General features: G+C 38.1%; 3 protein-coding genes across 9 annotated transcripts; 2 read left to right on the forward strand and 1 right to left on the reverse strand.

The window, feature by feature from the left end:
* The first annotated feature begins 87 nt into the window (after positions 1-87).
* Positions 88-5293, forward strand: Rep (Rab escort protein). Of its 2 annotated transcripts, none has more exons than XM_033481498.2 (11): positions 88-390; positions 475-541; positions 1150-1344; positions 1416-1599; positions 1671-1908; positions 1977-2199; positions 2270-2476; positions 2598-2722; positions 2804-2964; positions 3051-3218; positions 3300-5293. In XM_033481498.2, exons 1-11 carry the CDS (start codon positions 342-344, stop codon positions 3465-3467), a joined length of 1785 nt encoding a protein of 594 aa, XP_033337389.1. In that variant the 5' UTR covers positions 88-341; the 3' UTR covers positions 3468-5293. The 2 variants fall into 2 exon arrangements, with proteins under 2 accessions (XP_033337389.1, XP_033337388.1); XM_033481497.2 differs by having other exon boundaries at positions 89-390; positions 3039-3218.
* Positions 5294-5432: 139 nt separating this feature from the next.
* On the forward strand, positions 5433-7898 carry LOC117226799 (uncharacterized). Its single transcript, XM_033481499.2, has 3 exons — positions 5433-5956; positions 6458-6583; positions 7035-7898. Exons 1-3 carry the CDS (start codon positions 5945-5947, stop codon positions 7215-7217), a joined length of 321 nt encoding a protein of 106 aa, XP_033337390.1. The 5' UTR covers positions 5433-5944; the 3' UTR covers positions 7218-7898.
* Positions 7888-17160, reverse strand: gogo (thrombospondin-1 like protein golden goal). Of its 6 annotated transcripts, none has more exons than XM_033481809.2 (19): positions 16943-17160; positions 16276-16456; positions 16088-16193; positions 15656-15836; positions 15236-15422; positions 14660-14881; positions 14309-14458; positions 13416-13764; positions 13072-13202; positions 12744-12998; positions 12387-12642; positions 12044-12268; positions 11825-11972; positions 11217-11387; positions 11024-11138; positions 10681-10958; positions 10263-10379; positions 9900-10112; positions 7888-9705 (listed from the first exon to the last, which is right to left on the reverse strand). In XM_033481809.2, exons 3-19 carry the CDS (start codon positions 16146-16148, stop codon positions 9303-9305), a joined length of 3462 nt encoding a protein of 1153 aa, XP_033337700.2. In that variant the 5' UTR covers positions 16149-16193; positions 16276-16456; positions 16943-17160; the 3' UTR covers positions 7888-9302. The 6 variants fall into 6 exon arrangements, with proteins under 6 accessions (XP_033337700.2, XP_033337699.2, XP_033337701.2 ...); XM_033481808.2 differs by having other exon boundaries at positions 15656-15848; XM_033481810.2 differs by lacking the exon at positions 9900-10112 and having other exon boundaries at positions 15656-15848.
* Between the last annotated feature and the right edge of the window lie 122 nt (positions 17161-17282).

The following is a 17282-nucleotide window of genomic DNA, read 5'->3' on the forward strand; positions in this document are numbered from 1 at the left end:
GTTTCACTTCTAGTGTTCCGTGATTCGTGTTCGTCACTGTTCTTCGAGACTGAGAGCCTACAGTCTAGAGTTTTGTGTTCGAAGAGCGTTCCCTGCGAATCAGCATTGAGCTCCGTTTCTACCTGCGGCGTCCTGTACTGTCAAATTGGAGTTTCGAGTGTGTCGTGAAACAGTGAAAGTTCAGAGCGAAAGCGAAACGACGGGAGTGGCCCTTTACTCAGCACAATTGGCGGCACCCGATAGAAATGAATTGATTCCCCCCCGGATAGCTCTGTTGCGGAGTGCTGAAACCATTCGTCTTTGGAATTCCTCGTTCTATTGCATATTCGCAACTTGTAGACATGGAAGACGACCTGCCGACCGAGTACGATGTCATCGTCGTCGGGACAGGTATTGATTTTTGCGATACACCTCCTATTTATTCCATTGACTTTACATTTTCGATCACGACAAATGTACAATCGTTTCCCGCAGGGATGACGGAATCCATTGTCGCAGCTGCTGCGAGTAGAATTGGTAAAAAGGTCCTTCACCTAGACAGGTATGTCAGACATTTTCTGTCCTTCTCTCTACTCTGTTCTTCTTTCTCTGTTCCACTCTCTCCCGTCTCTGTCTCTCGGTCGCACTTCTTCTCGTTCTCTTTCTCGCTTGCTGCACGTTCGTCTCTCTTGTTCTTTACTTGTGCTACTATTTTTCATTATTCTCTTATTTTACTTCACTTTTATAATAATACTCCGATAGAATATGTATATGTGATATTTTGTATGTACAGAGTGTTCCAATTTTTATGGTAAAAAGACTAGATTCTGTACGAAAACTGTAGCAAAAACGTAGAATGCAATATTTTTATGCAAGACTTTGTTTTTCTTAGAGATTTTTCGAAAAAGTTATTTTTATATTTTTATCTATTATATATGTGTGTATGTATATATAATAATAATAATAATAGATAAAAATATAACTAAAACTGTTGTCCAGTATTTAGCGATACAATCAAATGAAATCTTTATTCCAATAAGAAACAATTAATAAAGGAAGATATTCAGGAATCAATAATACATCAGCTAAATTATATAATCATTTTAATGTAATTATGTAACAATTAAATTCTCTTTCCATCAATTACATCATCCAAAATTTTCATTACAGTAATGAATATTATGGTGGCCTGTGGGCCACGTTTAACTTTGATGGTCTGCAAAAATGGATAGAGGACTTAAAACTTTCGAAAAATGCCACCAAGGATGTATCAGGGATTGAGTTACAGTCAGATGAAAAGTTCTTGAAAGCTAGTGATCAATATTCCACTGTGGAGAATATCGAGGAGACTTGGTATATTTCAAAGTATGTTCTTCTCGATAAATTCTTAATTATGCCCTAAATTTGAAATTAAATTACATATCTTTCTATTGCAGTGAAGCTGATTTACCTTTGCTCTCCTCGAAAGATACTCAAACTGATTGTAGTGGTGAAGGTAGTGGTAGTGGAGATGAAAAAACAGATGAGGATAAAGTTGACAAGAAAGAAAATGTTAAGCATTGGAGTATAGATCGTATAAGAAAGGAATACCGGAAATTCAATATTGATTTGGCCCCAAAGGTACAATGAAAGCTAATAAATCAAACTTTGTTGCTGCCTTTATTGGGCAACTATTATTTTTTTGCAAATAGTTGCTGTTCGCGCGAGGTGAACTCGTCGAGCTATTGATCTCCAGTAATATCTCTCGCTATGCCGAGTTCCGATCGGTCTCCAGAGTGGCGACATTCATGGATGGAAGGTTGACACAAGTACCTTGCTCGAGAACTGATGTGTTTGCGAACAAAACTGTTAGTCTTGTCGAAAAGAGAATGCTTATGAAACTGCTCACGTCGTGCATGGTACAAGGAGCTGATAGTCCGGAGTTTGATGGTAATTCTATAGGAATTTTAATAAATTTTTATTCACAATGACACTAATTCAATTTGTTTTACTAATAGGATTCCAGGAGAAAACATTCTTAGAGTATCTAGAAACAAAAAGCTTGACACCAATTGTCCAGCATTATATAGTTCAAGCAATTGCAATGGCTACCGAGAAAACATCTTGCAGGGACGGCGTTAATCGCACAAAACATTTTCTTAACAGTCTTGGACGCTACGGTAACACACCCTTCCTCTGGCCTATGTATGGTAGTGGCGAACTGCCTCAGTGCTTCTGCAGGTAAAATTGTCAAGACCACGGTCGTTACTCTTATCTAATGGTATTGATTAACAATTTTAATTCCCTACAGATTGTGTGCAGTTTTTGGAGGAGTGTATTGTTTGAAGAGACAGCTTGATGGTGTAGTAATAGATAACGAGAAATGTAAAGCTATCATTAGTGGCAAACAGAGATTGACTTTAGAGCATTTAGTCGTCGGTCAAGGTCACCTGCCACCGGAAATTGTTGCCTCTGAAGGGGAGCAAAGAATATCACGTGGAGTATTTATTACGGACAGGTAATAATCATTAACTAGAAACAAAAGAAAGCGTTTTTATAGAATAACAACAAATCAATGGCTTAAAGAATAATCTCAAGGAACGTATGCATCTATCATGATTTTATTGCGATTTTTGTAGATCAATAATGCAGGGTGAAAAGGAGAATTTGACACTTTTATATTATCCTCCAGAGGAACCTGGTCAAGAACCTGTTACGCTCATTGAATTGGGACCATCGACAAACGCTTGCCCTCAAGGACTATGTATGTAACAAGTTCTTCTAAAACATTTTAGAATTTCAGGTTAACTAGGTACGTTAAATCTGTTGCTCTGTTTTGATGCAGTTATGGTTCATATGACATGCAAGCGAACGGCGAACGCAAAAGAAGATTTGGCCTATGTCGTCAATAAATTTTTAAGAGCGGAGACCTTCGATCCACTGGCTAATCGTGCATCCATTCATAGCCATACACAAACCGTATCTCCAGACAAGAGACACCTCCAGGTTGATTCTCCGCCATGAAAATCGACATAAAAATTCAATTATTCTGTTATGAAATGGAAAATGTATATTTTCAGGAAGGTGAACAGGAAAACGACAAAGAGGAGTCTGCGGAGAACATAAAGCCTCAAGTTCTTTGGTCGCTGTACTTAAATCTACCTGCAAGTGATATTAAATTAAATGATTCCGCGCCGAGCAACTTACACCTCTGTTCTGGCCCAGATTTAGAACTCGACTTTGACTTTGCTGTTAATCAGGTTAATTTTCTAGATAAGATAGGACATAGCGTTTCATTACTATGTCATACAATTTAGAGTAATGTCGAATATATTTTTAAGGCAATGAGCATTTTCAAAGCGATGTATCCCGATGAAGAGTTCCTTCCGCGAGCTCCAGATCCAGAGGAGATCGTACTGGACGACGAGGAGGAGCCTGGACCGAAATTCGAGGGAGATATAGAGGCTGAAGAGAAGCAAGATGTCGAGAAGGCTGAGAAGGAGGAATAAATGGTGTTTATTTCGTCTTTTCATCTTGAAAACACGGGCCAGCTCCCTTAGCCGCACACCTCTTTCTATCCAAAGTTGTACGCGCCTTCTTACGTTTGAAAGTTGGCCAAATTTTTATCCGAACGATCGACGAACGAATTTTTACCACCTATCGTGTCCGTAAATAGTGCTAGACGCCATCACGAGCTAACCGAAACAATTAATCTAATTGAATCATTTTATCATCCACTCGGGGACTTAAAATATTAGTTTGTCTAGCACTCTTTGTAGACTCTTTTCTTTGAAAAAAATGTTCTGAACACTGAGAGAAAAATTGCTCGTCGATTTTCGAATGAAATGATCAGTCAGCTGGCGCTCAAGTCTGCGTTAAACACTCGCTCTTATCAGATTACAGTTTGGCCGACCGAAAGCATTTATTTTTCTTCCTTTTTTTCTATCAACGAAAACGTTTTTAATTTCCGCTATTCCGTTTCGAGGAAACAAAGTGTAGTTTTACGACACAAAGAGAGACGTGGGAGGATTCATCAGTCATTTAAAAAAAATAATCATTCGAATGTAACAAAAGTCAGTTTTGAAATTTTATGATTCATACTTGTAACCGGTTTCTAGTTTAATCAAGATACTTAAGGCCTAGCCGGCACCGATTATATTTATGAATGATAAAATAATGAGGGGACACGATTGTTATTAACTTCATTGTCTTGATTGCAGTTAATTGTTAGCGCACATGTAAAAAAAAAACGAGAATATCGTTCCACGTTCCTCCACTATATAATACAAGTAAATATTGTAATGTCTTTTATCCGATCGTTAATACATATTATACATCATTAGTGTATTTATTACGTACTGTATTACATAGCATAGTTTAATCATTATACATTGTTAGTATAGGGACAATTCTAGGCTGCGAAAAATCAATCGTTCCTCGACTATTTATATGCATTTCCTCAACTTAATTAATTAATAACACTTCGTTCGTTTAATTTTTTAATGACGTCATTTAATCTTCGTTGCACACGACTTTGTGTAATTCCGGTTTTTATTTTATATATTATTGTTGTTACTTTTTTACGCTTCGATTCTGATATAGTTCGCTTCTCTCTTTCTAATCTATCTGTCTATTTATCTATCTCTCTATCTATCTATCAATCTCCCTCTAGATAAAATATTGACTATTTATTAAGTTTTCCGTTGCATTTTTCGTATCTTTTTTGAAATGTTGTCACCTTTTTTCGAATAAAAAAGAGAAAAACATTCCTTCAGACGATTACTATGGTTTGACTATAAGTTTCATGTGATTGAGAAGAAAGAAAAAATGCTGTCGGTTGGTTTCGCTCGTATAGTATGAAAATTTTTAGACACATTGACCGTAGAGCGGCTTGAATGTCAGAATCGATAATCTTTTTCTCGCCGTTGCTGCTTCGATGTGCGCGCATTTATTTACATTTATCTGATAATACGCCGTACTCAGCATTGAAATACAGTAAACTGATACGAACCGAAATATAAACAATTCATTTCACCAGACATACATCCTAGACAAATAATCATTTGTTCTTTTTTTATTCAATTTATACAATTAACTGTTGCGTCTGATGTTTTTTCAGTTTGATGATTTTCGAATATCTCTGAAATTATAGATGATATGACGAACAAAGCGTTTGAGAACTTTGATCTTCAATTGTTCTCTACACATTCTATGATATTTATATTTTAGTACCATCCAGAGTTTCAGAAATATTCAAGCGGGGTTGATTTAAATGGGTCATATCGCACATATGTATAATACGAGTTATGATTACAGTAAACTATGGAAAATTTGATTTGATGTTTTTCACACTTGTACATTGTATTTTCTGAGAATGGATCTTAACACCGTAGCTATTGGAACTCGAATAATTTGAAAGTTTAATCATTTCCTTTCAAATAATATTCTCAAACGAAGCTATTTGTATCACATTGTTCGCTTATTGGTTCATAAATTAAGTTTTTACAAGTGTTGAACAAATTATTAAGAAACTTTCGACCAAATAATGTAATGTTAATAGATCAAAAGTTATTATTTGAATGGAAGTATTGATGCTACGATTATGAACCAAAATTGTAAATTATCAATATTATTTATTACTCTGAGTTAACGAGCAATTTTGGTGCCAATTCGAATCGAAAGCTGTTGTTTGTGGGATGCTTAACGCTGATGGAATTTCTAGGATGGTGCTAGCTTGTAATGAGTGAAGAAATTTCTGCGAAAAGTTTAAAGTTCCGCGACGATCGATTCGCGGATGCAGACGAGGAAGTGCGTGCGCACTCTGGGTGCATACACTCTTTTATTTCAAGTGCACGGTGCGAACCGTGCTGCACCGAAAAGGAAGTATGCAGCTGGTCTTGTGACAAATCGTGTGATCCTTCTTTTTCTGTGATACATCGAAGTGGCTGTGCTACAACGTGTCTTCGGTACCAGTGAATCGGTAAAAATGCGTGACAATGTGAGTCTCTCTGCACCTATGTCGTCATCCATTGTCGTCATCATCCGTTGCATTCTGGATTTCCTCCCCCTTTTCACCGGGTGCCGGAAAAATTCGATTTTCCTACCAGATAATTCAAAATGACATTTTACAAAAATAACACCACACGATCAACTATTTTCATGTGTGTCGCGGCTCTCATTTCACATTTTTGTAGATGTTCATTGTTTTTTTTTTTTGAAATCTCAAAAGCGGCGGGGGAAAACTTAATTTATCTTATTTGAATTTTTGTAGCACTTTCATAAAATAATATAACATCCTGGATTTTATGAAATTGTATTATTAATGTAATTAATTCAATTAGATGACATTTAAATTATTTTTTTCAAATGTAACAAGATGTTGAAGAATTATCTTGAAACATTTTTCCGAAACTTGACAGTTTCTAAAATTACATGTTTAATGGTTATAAGACTGAAAGGATATTGTAATGATTTCTAATCGATTGTTTTGTCTTCGTAGGAAGGGTTGGCATTGCACCTGTTACTGATACTGGTTCTGTGCGCCGACGTGTATACGACAACTGCCAAACACCTAATTAAAAAACGGAATTATAGCGACCAAAGCGTAAGAGGCTACCTGGCGGAGGTGAGCGAGCTGTAAACGAGTGCAGATTTGCAAACTTTTAGACATGAAAGATTAATTTGAGCACCCTAATTGTCATGAATTATCTTCACCGTACGATTTCAAATGGTTTTAGATAAAATATGGAGCGTATTTTAACGTGAATAGACAGTCCCAAGAAAACCGAGCATCTTTTGTTTGAAAAGTTTTTCAAAATTCCGTACGGGGTTCGAACGCAAACCATTGGCGTAAACGTTCGGGGGTCGTCACCGCTGAAAAATTTAAATAGCCGTAACTTTCAACCCGTGCAGAATTTTGAGAAATTGTTCGGACAAAAGTTACTCAGTTTTATGAGGATTATGTAATGATACCATTGGCGTAAGTATGTAGGTTGTCGTTACTAGAATTTATAAAAACTTCTTTGATATTTTATGTAAAAAAGATTCGAGAATTATGGAAAAACTATACATTCCAGAGGACTTGTTGGTGGAACGAGGTCTGCAAGGAGGAGTTCCATAGTAAATTTCGCTGCCGTTGCCCACGATGGTCCTACTGCCGTGCCCCTGGTAGATACTACGACGCGCACTGCAGCATGACCCAGACCGGGTACATTTGGACCCAGCCGGAGACCTCGTTGACCGTCGAAGTCAACAAATGATCCTTGCACAGGACACTTTTCTATTCGTTCGTCTCTTTCGCATAAATTTCTTGCAACAAAATTTCATGCTCCACGAGTAGTCACGTTTTATAGAAACTATTTACACTTGTTAATGTTATCTCTAGATTATGCAAGCAAAATTGTTCTGCGACAACGACAGAGCCTAGCAGAATCTCTCTTTCTTGCTTCAGACGCTGACACTCATGTGAATTCAACAAATTACTGTAACAGTAATTTTTCCAGACGCGTAGGTAGAGAAATTTTCCGTTAAATTTGATTGAGAAATTACAAGCAACGATGTAGGATATTTAAAAAAGATTTTGAATATCGTTTTTTTCGAGTACTGTGAACGGATTTTTGGTTTCACAATTGACAATAGCAGGGCGCAAAAGGTGATATTTTTGTTGACAATTGTCCAGCTGGGCAAACGAATTTAAATAACAATAAGATTATTGTAGTCGAGAATGATATTGTTTAATATCGTAGCTTATTTGGATAATTCGATCATGTAATTAAGAATAAGTTTAGGATAAATTCTACGAGTTCGAGTAATGGAAAGTGTTCATATAAATGTTGTCGATTTTCTCGGTGTCCTTGTAAATAAATCGTACCGATTTAATAATTAATATATACCGTTTTAATTATGGTAAACGAATAAATGGTGACGCCATTGAAGTTGAAGCAGGTTTTTATTTTTCCTTCCAACGGCTACCATCTCGAGATCCATAAAATGTTCAATAGCTCATATATCTTATAAAATGATTGCACGATTAATTAAAATATGGGCGAACATATAATTACACTGGTCAACATTAATTTCGTGATTAAAAAAAGAAGTTGAACTGATTCTTGTGATAAAAAAATCTTTTACTTCGACGTCCAGTGTTATATCGCAGTTTTTAATAATGACATTTATAAAAGTATTCTCTTGATTGCACGCGGTTGATTAGATTATAAAAATTCCGATACCGAAGTATGATAAAAAACAGCGGATATTTTCAATTGTTATTTGAACTATGTACACGCTTTTATATACTACGTACATTACTATAATAATAGTAATTTTTAGCGCGATATAGTTAAGCACGAGACCAATATCAAAATCTAGTTACAATTATTGTATAAAATAAATTAAACGAAACCGCTTAACGTAATCGAGGTCGATAATTAATTAATATAGTAATAGAGTAATTATTTTACATCATACAGAATAGAGAACGCGTTATATTAATTAAATATCGAGTAATTACATAAATAACATTAAATCCTTGAAATATTTATATTATACACTTGTTATACTATACATACAATGTATATTTATACAAAGTGCATCGTGCATTTTAAAATTAATTTTCCATCATTTATCAAAAGCTAGCGATCGTTTATGTTTTTTTATCAAGGAAGCTTGTTTCTTCTTAAAAATTTAAATCGTTTCTTAAAAATTCTCACAAAATGAGTCGCTATAAAAATGTAGATTTTTTTTCTTGAAATGTTAATAGTTCCATCATTTCATATAAATATCATCTATAATGTCTGACGTTTATATTTTTATATTATAAAAATTCACGTTGTTCATTGTGTGCAAAATTTAGTCAGCAGATAAATCGTGTACAGAATAGAATTTCATTATTCTTTCTAATATTGACTGACACCGTGAGATTGTTATACATATATCATGTACGAATAAACAATGGAATTTCAAGAGTAATTGTACCGTACCGCGTGTGATTTGTACTATTTTTTTGTTGTTGCTAATTATATAATGATTTCCATCTATGTACAATTCAACTTGAAATCGTTATATAGCAATCTCGCGAGGGCATTTTTTAAAATAGCACTATCGAAATCTAATTGTAAGTCTAGTTTTATTGCAATCAATTCCGTGCTTAGATTTAAATATCTCCTATATGTATATAAAAAATCTCTCTGTTCTATCATTAATTCCACATTTTCCAGAGCAGCACTGCGGGACCATGCGTACCATGCGCTTGCAAAAACCTAATTAATCTGGAAAAAAAGGACCGCTTGTGAAACAATGCCTGCAATTTTTGCAAAGAAGAAAGCAAATATCTCGTAATTCTTCGTTTAGCCGATGTACTCGTCCTCGTCGTCATCGACGAACCTAATGTTCTGGTCGCAAAACGAGCCCTGCTTTATGCAGAACGACTCGATGCCGTAATGCTTGCTCTCGATGTTCAAGGTCGCGTCGTCCTTGAGCTTCCGGACCTGCGCGAAGTTGGTCAAAGGGCTCCCGGACAGCTCTGTCATTGGGATGTTGACGGTATCCTTTCTGTGCACCAACGGCTGCGTGCAATCCATCAATTCCTTGTACTTGCGTGACGTCACGTCATCATCAGCATCCCCTAAGATCTTAGTCTGGAAAGTCTTCTTCGGCGTGGAGAGCTTCTGGTTCTTGATCGACTCGTTAGGACCCGGATGGTTCTTCGAGGACTCTTCGGCGACCTCGTCGCCTTTGTCTGAGCATAACCTATGGAAAGACAGGGTCGTTAGTAATTTAACCGATCAGCTTGGACGCGTGGCATCGCTAAGCTACAGAAAATCAAAGGGTCGATTTCAAACAATTGTAACTTTGTGCAGAAAGATGGTATAGGGGTCTACCCGGGCACATTCTGAAGCCTGAAGCCTCTACCTTGGACTGATCTACATAAATTGTTAGCTCACCTCCTGTTTGGAATAACGCAATACGGTTTATGGTCAAGAACACCGGGCACAGACTCCATGCTCACTTTAATATTAGAGTCTTGCAGAATCTTTCGAACAGGAAGTAACTTTTCGTACGTTCTTGCTTTCGAATTGTCGGAGGTTTCGTCCCGATTTAGGTTTACGTAATTAAAATTGTTGCAGTAATTTTCCCCTGTCTGTATATACCGGTCGCTATCAACAGAAATCGAGTTACTTTCATGCTAGGAGGCAAAAAACACATTATGTACAAGGAACTTCGAGAAGCAATATCAAATAAATCTTGCAAATTATAAAATTCTCTAGTCGATGCGATTACGCTACGTTTTGGTTTTCTTTGCTCACCCCTGTTGAAATTCAATTCCGAATTCGTCGAAGTTCGACAGCTTCATTCTTCTGTATTCGAACGGAGTCAACGCCGCGCCTTCAGTGTCCATCGTTAATATAGAATTTCTTTTGCTCCTACGAACAGATTAACAAATTCGTCGCGTTCAATTGAAAAAAGCGTTTCAGAACCGAATTTCAGACGTATGTTGTCCGAGAACTTTTTCGAAATTCAGCGCGAGCCAAGAGTTACAGCGATTTGAAGAAAATCCATAGGCGTAAGCACGCGGAACACAGGGAGGTACGTTGAAGTCGCTGTAACTTTCGACCTGTGCGAAATTTGGAAAAACAGTTCGAACGAAAGTTGCTGTATCTTTCAAGGGCTACGCGGTTGTACAGATCAATCGCAGCCGTTGCGCCATCGTTCAGAAGTAATCACCCTAAATAGATTTCATCCGTGTCCAGCTTGTCGATCGGCGGGATCCACACGAGAAAGGCTGGGTCCATGCCCAGATAGGAGCCGGGAACAGCGCTGGCATTCGCCACATTGTAATCATAGTAATCGAGCTCCATCTCTGAATCTGGATTCGCCAAACTGAACTCGGATCCGGGCCCTTGCAGAAGTTTCTCGCGATTTCTTCTCTCCTTCGTCTCCTTTCCGCTTCCCAACGTCGACGGGCTCGAGAGCAGACTTTCCGGAGAGGATTGCGACTGGTACTACAACCATAATCATTTACTTCACCGTCTTTTAACAATGTATGATTATTGTTTACAGGAATTACCTTCTCCTCGGAAGAGCTGGTTTCGTTGCTCTGACTGGTGTTCAAGTTTGGCGGTTTCTCCGCTTCCGGGTTCAATGGCTTTGCCTCTGAATTGTCCAGGTCGATCGTTCGCAATCTTGGTGAGACAGAGTTTCGTTTGATAAATTTACACGCTTTGTTTAAATCAGCTCGACATGGTGGCTAATAAACTCACTTTACAGGGTAAGCGTATTTCACTTCCGGTTTCTTCAGGACCATGATGCTGGATGCTGATAACAATTTATCACAGTTCGATTGGATCGATGTTATTGTCTTGTCCGATGAGCTCTCCAGGGTGTTGTTCAACTTTAACGTGCTGGAGCTTAACGTGGAGCCGTCTTGGTATCTGTATTCGTGACGTGATGATTTATTTTTCATTATTTCCACGAGTTCTTAGTAAATTCATCAATTCTTTTAAGTAAATAAATCCTCGTTGAATTCGTACATTTTTCAATTAAACAAATTCTCGATGAATTCGTACATTTTTCAATTAAATAAATCCTCGATGAATTCGTACATTTTTCAATTAAACAAATTCTTGATGAATTCATATATTTTTCAATTAAATAAATTCTCGATGAATTCGTACATTTTTCAAGTAAATAAATTCTCGATGAATTCATACATTTTTCAATTAAATAAATCCTCGATGAATTCATACATTTTTCATTTAAACAAACTCTTGAAATTTAGATAAATTCTGTACTGTACGATTAAATGTTTTTTTTATCGCGCTTACTATTAATCACCGCATTGAAATCAGTGTTCCATTACTGCTCTTACCCAGTTAATGTTTCAGTGCTATTATAATGTTCCTCTGGCTCGCATGAAGTGTCCTTTGGCGAGTCCTTCACAGTGGCCTCTATCATTGATATCACATCTGATATGATGGTGCTCGTAGACAGGTACTTCGAGTTCCCTGGCATTAATTCTAGAATAATAACTCGGTAAAAATTAATGTACACTGTGCGTATACATATATTTGTTTATACAGATCAATACCGGAAACGTCGCTGAAGGAGTCCATGTCCTCGGCGACACGGTACTTTCTGTACTTGATAACAAACTGCAGCGTCAGGAATATCGACACGATGAACATCAGTATCAAAAGCAAAGCGGTGACCAGGTGTGCTGGCTTCCAGAAGAACCACTCGTTCACCACGTTCGCTGAGTCTGTTTCTAAAGGCACAACGGTTATGCTTCCATTCCTTTTCAAAAATTTTTTCTCTGAAAAAGCAACGGTACAACTTCGTTAGTTGATTTCCTCTTTCTTTTAAGAAGCAATTAATTTTTGTATAGAAAATCGGTCGCGAACTTTCACGACAACAAGCATCATTTTCGTCACCTAGAATGGCCGCGTGAGCAAGAAAACCGCCGATGCAAGCGTCACCGGAAGCGGTGAGCTCGTCGCTGAAGAATTCCAGCAACAAATTTTCCCCGGTGCTAATTAACGTTTTCGATGTTAATTGGATCTTGTCCGAGGCGACGTCGGTCAGCAGATCCGCGTTCAACGAGTTACCGTCGCGAACGCGAAAGTATTGTCCCGGACAAGGGAACTGTAATTGATCTAAGTGCAGTCCGATCACGAAGTTGTCGTTCGCCTGAACAGATAAATCATTGATCCATTTATATCTTACGGAAACTATGCGTTATACTATTTGTTGATTTTTCATCATTTCTTCGTGATTGTTTAGAATAATACCTGCAAAAGCCAAAACGAGCGGCCGGGACACGACTGAGTATTCGCTCCGAGAATTTTCCTAGAAAGTTTCTCTTCCAATCGAATTCGACAGCCGCAGCGACATTGGGACCCAATCTCTGCAGCGATTTCCGGTTTCGTCGCCGCCAGAACCGCGCCATGACAGTCGGAGCTGTCCAGCCGATTGTTGTACCACTCGCTTTTGTTAAGCACCTCCGAAAATATTCTGCCGCAGAGCTTGGTCTCCACTGCTTTTCCCTGTAAGCTCGAAGATACATTTAATTGCTCTGCGATCCAAGCAGTTTTTCTCGTCCAGTTAACAATTAATTACCTGACAGAATTTGGCTCCGTACTTTGGTGGCGGCGTGTCGCAAAAACGATAGCGATTTCTGATCCCGCCGAAGCACGAGCTGCTGCAAGGACTCCAAGGACTCCACGGTCCCCATCCGGCTGCGTCACCTTCTACATGTTCAGAAAAGTCTACAGAACCATTTTACATAAAGGAATATCCTTCTAACAATCATAATTCATTCGCAAGAAAATCCTAAAGGTAAAAAAAGTCAGTGTTCCTTAAAACAAAAGATCTTTAAAATTAAAAATAGAAAGGAAAAGTAACTTTAGAATTTTGTTTAAGTGTACGGAAGTCTACGGAGCTCTGTGAACCGTGAAATCTACCTTGGAAGGGAAAGGTTGGTATGCAAGACATCTTCACGTCCATCATAGCGCCAGTTATCGCCTGGCTGACGTATATGAAGCAGTACTCGACGTATTTCTCCGTGAAGAGGTCGCAGTCGAAGGTCAACGAGTGCTTGCCGGGGATCGATCTGGATTCCGTGATGTAGTGAAGACTCGAAGGTGAAGCAACGGAAGTGACGTCAGCCTTCAGCCGGCCATAAACGCGAACGCGATCGCCTTCGAGCCGGCAGGAAGGATACTCGAATAGAACGGCGACACCGCCGGGCCCTTCGCAAGGATATATCGATCTTGCGTGGACGGTCAACTTGAATTCCTCCGACCAGTTCACCTGCAATTAGAGATGTACCCATCGAGATTGTTAACTTTCCGAAGTTAACAATCGAAACAGACGCAAACGGTTCGTACAACCGTTCGATACAAACGGCCGTAGAAAGTCTAAAAAATTTTTCTCTCAACCGAAACCACCGCGGATTCGAAGCTTGAAGTTTTCTCTTTCCAACGACACCAAAAAATTCAACGTACGATTTTTCGTTATCGTTTTATTGCACTTCGAATGCATCGCAAGTGAAAGATGGTCCTTATCCGAAGAATGTCGGATTCAAACGCCTGTACATGGTTCAAATAATTTTTTACAGGGTTGAAACCATCGTGAACTTGAAGTTCGAAGTTCCCTCTTTCAAACGACACCCGAAAATACGAGACACGATTTTTTCTCATCGTTTTATCGCACTTCGAATGCGCCGGAAGTGGAGAACGGTGCTTTTTAATGCGGGATTTCGGATTCGAACCACCGACTGCAACCACCGTGGATTTAATACACGACGTCACCTCTTTATAATGATTCTGCGAAGTGCAACAATAAGCTTCGTTACCTTGAAATACAAGCTAGTATTCGGCGCGGTAGGGTTCGCGCTCGAAGCCTTCAATTGAACCGCGTAGTTTCCGGGCAGTCCGAAGAATTCGCATCGAAAAAAAACAGTCTTTTCTGGAACAAATCCCCGTACTTCTTCGTAGTATAAAACCTGTAGAATCGTAGAAAAAAGTGATGTATTAATTCAGTGCTGTCAGTTCATTTCTAAAGAATTTTAAGCATCGCTTCAAAGGCACCGCACAGTTTCTAATAACAGTTCAGAGCTATTTTATTTCTGGTATCGCTGTAGAGCTTTTATATCGTATAACGTTCAGCATTGTAAAGCGTCCATAAAATAATCCGTTTTATTTACTTGCGTATGGGTATTGTTATGCAAATAACAAGCGGCCACGCTGGCGCCGCAATAAATTAATTGTAAAACGTAGACAGCTACAGGAACATTCTCCGACGGGCTACAACTCGCGTCGTTGTATCTCACAGTGGTCGTGACACGTTTGTTTGGATAAGTTTCGATCTCGTGGGAATCTAAAAAAATGTTCGGCGTCGGCCACTTCACGTCCACGTTTTTCGTCGTCTGCGAATCGAAATAGCCATCATTATTTCCCTCGTGCTAAATGAGCACGGCCGTTTCACGAATTGAACTTATTAAGAGACCGGTGCAAATCCGGTGTTTTTTGCAATGAAAGCGACTATTAAGATTTAAGCAAGTATTTAAATTTAAGAAAGATTATATGATATTATATAATAATAATAATAATAATATTATATATATATTTATATATTATTATATAATATATGATATAATATATTATATTATATAATATATTTATAATCTAAGCCAAGCTTGCAAATATTTGAACTGGCCAAATTTGAGAAAAGTATTTCGATTAGCCAGGAGTCAAGCTTAAAATAATTCGAGTTCCCGAACCTGATAAAAGGAGGTAACAGGCACTGTTGAATTTTTGTATTTGTACTCTAATCGCAGAGCGTAGATACCGCCGCGTGTAAAGTACCCGCAGGGTATCGCAATTGAGATGGTTTCGTTTTCTGAAGGCAACTTTTCTAATTGAATCTCTCCAACCAATTCTGATATGTCGTCAAAGAGGTACAGTATTCTAGAAACAACAGAAACAGTACATAATATAATACAAAACAATTTCCTCCGATGTTTTATCCGATATTAGCTTGCAAATAAATTTCATATGTTCCAATATTTCGAATGAGCTCTGTCCATTCAAATATTCCAAATGAATTATTATATACATATTTCGATATTAAAAATGAATTCGATCTGTCCCAGCGATCAATGAATATTTATTAACTTCGCTTAAAAAATGTCGATTCTTACCGTAACACAGGCGATTCGTTAGAAACACTCTCTAACTTCTCACTATCCTCTGCGTCTTCTAACATTTCATTCTTTACAATAAACACCGTAAGATCTCCCGAAAAGGCAAGGTGCGAAGATGGCGAATTAATTTCCAAAGCACCGAACTCTTCTGCTTCTACCATTGTTGATTTCCTGGCGCCTGAACCTCTCACTTAATTAATTTCCATATGTTCAAATCGTTAGGTCTTATAAAATGATTTTCTTTTTTCTTTTTTCTTTAAATTAATCGCTACGTTAAAATTATTTAAGAGCAATAAATAAAGAATAAAAAAAAGAAAGAATACACAATCGATACACGAAATGTATTCGATTTGTTGTACTCCACGGAATCAACGATAACTAATTTGTTTCTGACGAAATAAAATGTCGGAGGATTCATAATGATTTTACCATATTCAAGGAGGATGGTATTTAGTATTCCAAAGAAGAGCCATTTGGATTTCAAATTCATATCCAGGTCGTCATCCGTATGAAAATCCTAGACTTCGTTGCCGAGCTGAACGACACAAAATTGTTTACATATTTTCAATGGCTCGAAATTGTTCCTTGGACGTAGCAACAACGAGAAATTCGCGAACCTTATTCGTTCGCTGCGAGCATGGTTGCCGAGACGAGATTTTCCGAGCTGGACGAGGAGAAAACATAAATGTGCCGTGGTAATTTGCCAGGAATCGATATCCTTTCGATGACCGGCGCGAATTTCACTCGCGTACCCTTCGATATTTTTTCATTTTCATCCTTCCGAATTTTCACATTCCACTGGGAAAGCAAATGTTCTGAATATTATTCCACACGTTGCGGCACCAAATTAGCATCGGGAATAAATTATACAAATGTTCGCTTCGTTCGCAAGTTGACAAAAAAAAACATATCTGTTCTACAGAATTCGATTTAGAAAATTCTAAATCGCATAAATGTCTACGATTAACTATCTACAAATAAAAGAATACGTAAATACAAATTTTCGAGTTTTTTTTTGAATAATGTACAAAATTCTATTAAAAATCGCTCAGAAAGTATAACGATTAAACAAAAAAAAAGGAAAGAACACCTTATAATTTTAAGCACTCTTCAAAAAATTATCCCAAAATAAATAGCGCGAATTTAAAAATATTTAAAATCCTCGAGCATCAGTATTTGGGACCGGCTGCTGTTAAATGGCGAACATTGCAAAAATCGATCGGCGCGGTGCGAGGCCTAATCGCGCCGGCAGATCGTGTTAATTATCACGAAAAATATTAGCACCTGTGTTTCCGAGGCATCACACGGTGGATTCTAATTAGCATTGGTGAGAACTATCGAACAGGGCATTTAACGCGTTGAAAAATAAGAAGAATTCGAACGCAGCAGCGGCAATACCAGCGACGCGAGCTTCATAAGGCAACTAACACCATCGGGGTCGACGTCCAGTGTCCCCTCCCTCATGCGCCCCACTATGGGGGTTGTTCTTTGGGGTAGAGAATTCTGACAGAACATCGACTTCAATCAATGGAGGGATTATATCGACCTGCAGTCTGCTCCTCCACTTTTTCTCTCTCTCTCTCTCTCTCTCTCTCTCTCTCTCACCCCTGCTCGCTCCTTCTGT

Source organism: Megalopta genalis, chromosome 5 (assembly GCF_051020955.1).
Source record: "Megalopta genalis isolate 19385.01 chromosome 5, iyMegGena1_principal, whole genome shotgun sequence".
In the NCBI taxonomy this organism is placed as follows: Eukaryota; Metazoa; Arthropoda; class Insecta; order Hymenoptera; family Halictidae; genus Megalopta; species Megalopta genalis.

Excerpts from the sequence above, each read along its gene's own strand:
- Rep (XM_033481497.2), top strand. The coding sequence starts at position 342 with ATGGAAGACGACCTGCCGACCGAGTACGATGTCATCGTCGTCGGGACA. Across the intron at positions 1,345-1,415 it reads GAGACTTGGTATATTTCAAA|TGAAGCTGATTTACCTTTGC; the intron begins GTATGTTCTTCT and ends TTTCTATTGCAG. Across the intron at positions 2,200-2,269 it reads CTGCCTCAGTGCTTCTGCAG|ATTGTGTGCAGTTTTTGGAG; the intron begins GTAAAATTGTCA and ends AATTCCCTACAG.
- LOC117226799 (XM_033481499.2), top strand. Across the intron at positions 6,584-7,034 it reads TAAGAGGCTACCTGGCGGAG|AGGACTTGTTGGTGGAACGA; the intron begins GTGAGCGAGCTG and ends TATACATTCCAG.
- gogo (XM_033481808.2), bottom strand. The coding sequence starts at position 16,148 with ATGAATTTGAAATCCAAATGGCTCTTCTTTGGAATACTAAATACCATC. Across the intron at positions 12,269-12,386 it reads TGCTCACGCGGCCATTCTAG|AGAAAAAATTTTTGAAAAGG; the intron begins GTGACGAAAATG and ends TTGCTTTTTCAG. Across the intron at positions 9,706-9,899 it reads TGCGTTATTCCAAACAGGAG|GTTATGCTCAGACAAAGGCG; the intron begins GTGAGCTAACAA and ends GTCTTTCCATAG.